The 7756-nt window shown below is 38.8% G+C and overlaps 1 protein-coding gene across 1 annotated transcript; it reads right to left on the bottom strand.

The window, feature by feature from the left end:
• On the bottom strand, positions 1 to 7103 carry blk (BLK proto-oncogene, Src family tyrosine kinase). The gene is made up of 14 exons (XM_034527813.1): positions 6902 to 7103; positions 6364 to 6450; positions 6130 to 6220; positions 5921 to 5951; positions 5335 to 5425; positions 5153 to 5251; positions 4925 to 5028; positions 4676 to 4825; positions 4111 to 4263; positions 3833 to 4012; positions 2770 to 2846; positions 1918 to 2068; positions 780 to 911; positions 1 to 667 (listed from the first exon to the last, which is right to left on the bottom strand). Exons 3-14 carry the CDS (start codon positions 6217 to 6219, stop codon positions 465 to 467), a joined length of 1461 nt encoding a protein of 486 aa, XP_034383704.1. The 5' UTR covers position 6220; positions 6364 to 6450; positions 6902 to 7103; the 3' UTR covers positions 1 to 464.
• Positions 7104 to 7756: the final 653 nt, after the last annotated feature.

The following is a 7756-nucleotide window of genomic DNA, read 5'->3' as shown; positions in this document are numbered from 1 at the left end:
TAACGTAAATACTTTTTTATTTACAAAGAGCATGTATGTGTATATATATATATATTCTCATGAAAAAAGCCTATTTCTTAAAAAGTGCAAAATATTGTGCATATAATCTCAGCCTGCTTGTTTCTGTACCAAGCAAATGTTTCATCTGTGACTTCACCTGAGCCGACTTCCTCAGGTCCAAAGTCCGTTTTACGTCATGCATGTACTGAAATTGTACTTCCATGTTCCGTACCATCGTACATCAGTCCTGATCAAAACGTCTTTCTGATTTTAAAGTGTTTCAGATGTTTTTAGCTGCTAGAGACAGAAGAAGCCATGAAGAGCTTTTACAGTCATTCAAAAGAAACCCTTAACATATTGTCTGTTTAAACCGTTGGTCTTCATCCGCTATCCGTTCAAGTCCCACATCTCTGTTTAGAATATTAAGCTGTCTTTTGATTATCAACAGGAAACCTTTTATTTCATCACGGCTGCATCTCATATTGTCCCTCCGTGGCGATAAAGAAGTCGTTGAGAATATTCTGCAGAAATTCAAAAGTCGGTCGTTCCTCTGGCCTCTGCTTCCAGCACATGTGCATGATGTCATAGAGTTCCTCGGGGCAGCCGTCCGGACACGGCATCCTGTACGACTTGTCCAGGCTCCTGATCACCTCTGGGTTGGTCATCCCTGATTAAGAAAAATAATATTTAGAATATCATATAAGAATACAATTACTTTTTTTGTCATCACATAGGTAATTTCCTATTTTTTCCTTCATTTTTCATCTAATTTCTCGTACCTGGGTAAGGTATTCTTCCATAGGTGACTATCTCTGTGAGCAGGATGCCAAAAGACCACACATCCGATTTGATGCTAAATGTGCCAAAGTTGATGGCTTCAGGAGCCGTCCATTTGATGGGAAATTTGGCACCTAGTAGACAGAAAGAGGGTTAAAAAAAGCGGAATAAATAGTTTTACTGAACTGCAGAGAAAAGTAGGTGCGTGTGTGTGGGTGTGAGTGACTGAATATGTGTTTATTCCTCTTATTGTGGCGTAATATGACAACATGATAACGATTGAAATACAGATAGAGATATGACTAATATTTATGCTGAGGTGAAAATGTCTTTATCTTCTCTGGTTGCATTTGTGCTTTTCTGGCAATGATTGATATGATCAGTATCTACAAAAACAGTTTTCTCAAATATATTTCTCAAATATGTACATTGCTATGAAAGTATAAAATTACATATACTGTGATGGGATAGTTTATCCATATCATCCTCTGCTGTGTATCTATACTTTAGCATTAGAAAGATGTTTGCATGAGAATCAGAGCATTTTGTCAGAATAATAGTTGAGATAATGTGCATATTATTATTATTAATGATGCATTCAGGACCACTATTGAGGACACTGAGGTCTTTGATATTTGTATTCTGTGAATTGTTTTAGCAACCTGGGGAGGGTTAACATTCCACAGTAAAAGGTTGCACATGTTGGGTGTTTGGGCTTGTCGAAGTATTTCAAGACTCAAGGCCTTATTTCAGGCAGTCTAGAAAAAACTTTAAAACATGTTACAGTATTGCATGACTATGCCACATGCTAGCTCTTCTGAATAAATAAATAAAAAGACTTTTTAGCTTTAAATTCAAGATGGTTGCATTTAAATATATTTGTATCTCTGGAGTTTGAGGGCCCTTATTCCCTTTGGACAAAACCGTAAGCCAAATTAAATGTAATGTAATGTATACCTTCATTTTTCCAGGATAGGGCTAACTTTACCAAAACAAGTGCAATTTAATCAAAACTCTATCAATACAATGCAAAAAAAACAACACTTTTTTAGTGGGGAAGGGGATGCATTGTGGGCTTTAGCTTGTGACCTCAGTACTTCTAAAACTCTAAAAAGTGGGGAAACACTGCACATACTGCACCTTCTTGAGCTGTGTATTCTGACTCGGTGATCCTGGCCAGGCCAAAGTCTGCTACCTTGCAGTGCAGGCTGTCACTGACCAGAATGTTGGCTGCACGCACGTCTCGGTGGATGTAGTTCTTCGTTTCGATGTACGCCATGCCTTCAGCTATCTGTCATATGCAGAAGGAAGAGATAAATATTGGTGGAAAAAAAGCTTCTTAAAGGAATTACCAGATAAAAGTTTGTCCGAAAGAATAAAACAATTTGAAAGATGTGTGTTTCAATTTGTCTGCGTGTGACTAGTTGTGTTTGCATGTATTTTAATGGCAGCAAAGAGGGGTTAACAGGATGCGGCAACTCTCAGGAAGTCAAAAGGCTTTTTTTTGGGGGGGAAGCAAAAGAGTTCTGAGGGAGCTTACTGTAAATGGAAACAAATAAATTGCACGATTTCCTGTCCGGATGTTAATAATTGACGTAGCATGAGGCTTTTCAAGCTAGATGAGCAAAAGCTCCACCACAGAAACCACACAGCTAAGGCCTAAAGTTTCCTCGTGTGTCATAGCACCATTCTATAACAGACGTTCATAAGAGAAGCTTGTGCGTATTAATAGCCCTTGAGAGCTTCCGTTTTCAAATACTAAGATCATGTTGTTGAACTACCAGCAGTAAAAATTAAATGTTCCGACGTTAACAATACAAAAGCAAAATGAAGAATAAAGTTCCTGTATTTATGAAATTTAAAAATAAATTAAAAAAAGCATTGAAAATGCTTTCATTGTATTATTGAGAGGTGTGGGTTATGAAAAGGCTGCGTACCAGATGCAATTCTGAATATTCACAGAGATCATATTGTTGAAATTGTGTGTCCCACCTGCGCTGACATGTCTATCAGCTTATTTAGCTTTAGAGTCTTTCCTTTGTCTGATTTCAGAAAGTCCAGAAGACATCCTGCAAAGGAGAAAAGGGGAAGGATAACTGTATCACCATGAATCATAAATTAAAGACATCATTTTCAAAGACATATTGTTGTTTGGTAGAAGCTCACAACTCAAAACAAGTCACACAGAAAGACGGATACCAAACTGGAAGCAACCATGTGTGTGTGGTGCTGCTGCACATTGAGTGTGACATAAGGAAGTGATAAGGGTACGATCATTGCTTTTATATACAATAATAAAACCAGCCAGATACAATTCAACAACTCTGAAATAAAGAGTTTTTAGGTCATTATTTACTTTTATGGTTTTTTTTATTTGTTTGTTCTCTCCACAACAAATCTTAATATAATTCAATACCTCATGTCGTGTACTCAAAATGGACCATATGAATTAAAGTAGCATTTAATATTGTAAGCTTCACACTTTTTTTTATTCCTTGGCTTGTTTAGTTATTTTATGGTGACTCCATATAATTGTTTTGAAAGAAGTCAAAGTAAATGTATTGAGTAAATGGTTTGCCCACATAAAAAAAAAATTGAAGCGGAGCTATAGCTGCCACGATTAATCAATTTAGTTAATTGGCCAATCGACGGTACGAAAAATATTCTGATGATCAATTCAAAGTTACATTTTTTTTCAAGCTAAATTACAAATATGTTCTCTGGTCCCAGCTCCTCTAATGTGATAATTCTTCTTATATTCTTGTTGTTTATATTGTACATACATGTTGATATTGTTGTCTTTAATGTCTCTTTTATATTTACCCTTTCACCTGTAATTGTATTTTAAATATGTTGTACGATGAGAGCGTACGTGTAACCGTAGTCAAATTCCATGTACGTGCACACGTACATGGCCAATAAAGCTGATTCTGATTCTGATTCTGATTCTGATTCTTATACGATCCTCATCATCATATATTTGTAGCGCAATCCATCACCCTTCACTGAAGTGACTCAACCATAAAGAAATCTCCCCTCTCGCTGGTTGCCTCACCATTGATCATGAACTCGGTGACGATGAGGATGGGCTCCATGGTAACCACAGCGTGGAGGCGCACCAGTCGTTCATGCTGCAGCTGCTTCATCAGGTTGGCCTCCTGCAGGAAGGCCGCAGGCTCCATCGTTCCCTCCTTCAAGGTCTTAATAGCAACCTTCTGGGTGTTCTTATAATAACCTGCAGTAGAAATTAAAACATTAAACTCGTTGTCCTCTACCGATCGCGACTTCTATAAAGTTATCGATCACGCGATGAACTTGTTAGCTTTCTCTCACCCATCCACACTTCTCCAAACTGCCCGGCCCCAAGTTTCTTCACCATTTTCAGGGTATCTCTGGGAATCTCCCATTCATCTTGTGCCCAGGGCTGCTCGGGCGCCCTCCCTTTACAAGGGGCATACAGCCGCTGACACAAACCGTCTGCCGTACCTGCACACAAACAAGAAACATGCGGAAGTCATAAACACAATTTTTTTTGCCTCCTAAATATAGTGACTGATGAGCTCTTGTTCCCTTGAATATATGTACTCCTTTTTTTGTATGAGTTGCTGTGCATTGGTAGCCATTCTAGAGATTTGACCTTCTCATCTTGTGGTTTAGTCACATGAGTGGAAAGAGTATCACTCATCTCACACAGGAAATTAACAACTTATCACAAGGGTCTAACTTCACCCCTTCAATTCAAAGTCAATGCAATATTGCCATTATCAGGGAACTGAACTGAACTTAACTTAACTTTACCATTTTTTAGCATTACTAATTAGCTGTCTAATACATTTAATTTTAAAACCTATGCGTATCCAGATCTGCTTCTTTTGAAATGATGCAGTATTTTACTCACGAGTGTAATATTTGACCAGCTCCTGTAGGGATGGGAACGTGTTGGAGGGAGAGATGTAGTATCCACCTTTGTCCAAACAGCGGATCTTGTAGTGTTTTACCACGTCTCCTTGTTCTGGTACATAATCTCTGACTGACAGTGACAAGGAACCTAAGCGGGAAATATATTATATGCAATAATTATGGTACATATCCACAATATTTTTCAAGTTGCCACTAAAGGTCTGATTTGTGGTCTGATGGCAGTCACCTTTACAGGTCTCACTCTCTCGAACGACAAAGGCACCCGGTTTATTCCCGGGGGCTAAGAGCAGTCGATCAGTCTCTCTTCTACTCATGTCCCTGAAAAACCATCTGCAGAAGAGATAAATCACAAAACACACTTAATGTAACCAATTCAAAACCTACACAAAATGTATTGAACATTTTTTTGTAACCATTTTTGAATTTGTGGAGTATGTATGAAATAGTCTCTCACTTTTCCACTTCCAGTGTATCTGCTCTGGCTACATAGTTCCACGGTATTAAGCCCTCTTGTCCAGTCGCCAGCGATTTAGCCACCCACCATTCTCCGTTTCTACAAACAGTGCACAGCATTTACATTTCTTACTCGGCTGGATGCGCCTTGCATTCTGGGGACTGCAGGACGAGGCTACTTACTCTTGCAGCACCTTGAGTTTGTCTCCCTTTTTGAAAGGTAGGTCGCTGTCGTTGGTCCCTTTGAAGTCGTGTTGTGCCACAAACACTTCATCTGAAAGTTCATTTAGAGGATAGCAGAATAATTATGGTTAACAATAAAGAGCCTCACACACTGTCCTCTTCACGTGCGTTCCAATGTTTTGGTTGATAGACCTTCATCACGCTACTTACGCTATTCATGAATATCTCTGAATGTAAGTGAAAAGGAACAGTGTCTCATTGTTACGTATGGTAAGAAAATGGGATCTGCTCATGAGAACACGACATTTAGTTTTTTCCGCTGTTCTTTTTGGGTTACTACTTTTGACACATGAGTTAATATAGTGGAAGCACAGAGCATCAGTACAGCAGAGTTTTTACATTGCATGTCTTACGTTTACAATCTCATCTCCCCCCCCCAGAAGAGAACAGAGGAAACACAACCGAGATTTCAATCTCTAAATGTAGCCGCCTCGGACTCAAGTAATGTCTCTCTAGCTCATGTGCATGAGCACAGGCCTGATATGTTTGTAGAAAGTTTGTTGTATGCTTTGTGTTCAGTGATTACCGTTATCCAAATAGGTGTTTCTACTTCGTGCCTAAAGAACAGAAAAACATATAAAGTTTTTTAATATTCAGAATGTACAGTAAGTCAATGAAAAACACTGGCAAATACATCAAGGTAATAAAGATAGATTCATGTCAAATCACAGTAAATGACTACACTTTCATCTTAGATCAAGTTAGGAAAGCTCTCCCTTTAAATTGTCTGCTTACTGTGTGACTCGACGAGTTGGAGGCCTCAGAGTTGTGTTTTCCTTTGTGGAACTCGTTTACTTGTTTCTGGCCACTGCAAGCGCAGCCCATCCTGCATTCGTAATGACAATCTTCTTCAGTAATTCTGCATACTACTAACTAAATGTACTTACAATACAACGCAGCGCAGCGATCGAATAGCAGCAGTGGCTGCTCCGCATAGTGACAGCATGGCGGTCATTGCTGTGCTCTCACCTGACGGAGCAGGTGAGTCTTATTGGAACTGTTTTCCTTCTCCTCTTCTCCCACTGCCGGGCCCGCTGTGTGAGTTCATGCCCAGTGCTGAAACAAAAATTAGGTTTGGACTCAAATGAGCTCAAAACAAATTGCTTCTCATAACAGGAAGTGGAAAACATGTTTTTCATCTGTTATCATTTGCATGTACAGTTTATGAACATGTCCGAGTTAAATATAGAACATAGCAACATTTCCCTACCATACGAATACTTTCAGCACACTTTCTCCACACACACTAGGAATTGTATTTTTATCAGTCTACATTTAATTTCATGTATGATGCCGCAATGTTGTTTATAACTGCTTGTGTGATCAATTATATGTTTTTGTCCCCTAATGTTAGCTGTTCTATTATTTCAACCTTTCAATTTTCTTCCATTTAAAACATTTTAACAGTTGATTCATTCAAAATGTGACACGTTTTGATACACACGTTCATTGCCTGCACTATTGTTAGCATTCTGTGTTGTGAGATAATCATAAAGCAGATAAATACCTTGCACTTATCCCCTGGCTGGTGTCTTCAAAAGTACTCCAGATGCAAAATGTCTTCAATTTCCCTCTCACTTGCTCGTCTGTAAGTCTCTCTCTCTCTCTCTCTCTCTCTCTCTCTCTCTCTCTCTCTCTCTGTTTTCTTTTCTCTTTCTCTTTCTCTGTGTCTCTCTCTCTCTCTCAGTGAAGACCAGGGCCTCCCCTGGGAGGACTTAATTGAGTTTACCGTAAATAGATAACAGTTTGTGTGTTTATTTCTGTCCCATAATTCCCTCCCTCCTTCTGCAGCGTGTATCCTCTAACGAAACAGCACAAAGATCACCTCACTCGCAGATTAAACTTCGATTAGTTAATGAATGAAGTGGATGAAGGCAATTCATTGTCGGTCTTCAGACTCACAAATGCACCACAAAAGAGGTCAAATTACAGAGAGAAGGACGTTTACAGTTGTAAACAAACAGTTTTTAACAGTTGTTACAAAATATGTAATATGTATGTAATACATATTGACGAATGAAACATTTCTCTTGTGGTGTTATCCACTGTATTGTTTATTGTTCGGTACTTTTGTAAAGCAGTACGCATTCTTGCCACAAGGTGGACTGGTGAACTGATATTGAAACCCTCTAATTGAGCAACGATATTGGAATACCTGCACACATTTTAAACGAAAGTGTCCTTCTCTCCCTACAACCCTCTTTTTACCACTATTGCCTAATGTACTGTCAGGCAGAGGACAGCCATTCTACGGTGAAGACATGGTTAATAGGCTACTCCTGAATATATTCGTATTACCATTTTTAATTGTTTTTAATTTTACCCTTAGGTATTGTTTGTTACTATTCTCTGTTAGTCACTC

This window comes from Cyclopterus lumpus, chromosome 24 (genome assembly GCF_009769545.1).
Source record: "Cyclopterus lumpus isolate fCycLum1 chromosome 24, fCycLum1.pri, whole genome shotgun sequence".
Taxonomy (NCBI): domain Eukaryota; kingdom Metazoa; phylum Chordata; class Actinopteri; order Perciformes; family Cyclopteridae; genus Cyclopterus; species Cyclopterus lumpus.
The sequence above is the reverse complement of the archived record's forward strand: the minus strand, read 5'-3'. Positions and strand labels throughout refer to the sequence as shown.

Coding starts and splice junctions, on each gene's coding strand:
- blk (XM_034527813.1), bottom strand. CDS start 6,219: ATGGGCTGCGCTTGCAGTGGCCAGAAACAAGTAAACGAGTTCCACAAA. Junction 5,952..6,129: donor CCAACTCGTCGAGTCACACA/GTAAGCAGACAA, acceptor TCTGTTCTTTAG/GCACGAAGTAGAAACACCTA. Junction 4,013..4,110: donor GTTTGGAGAAGTGTGGATGG/GTGAGAGAAAGC, acceptor TTTCTACTGCAG/GTTATTATAAGAACACCCAG.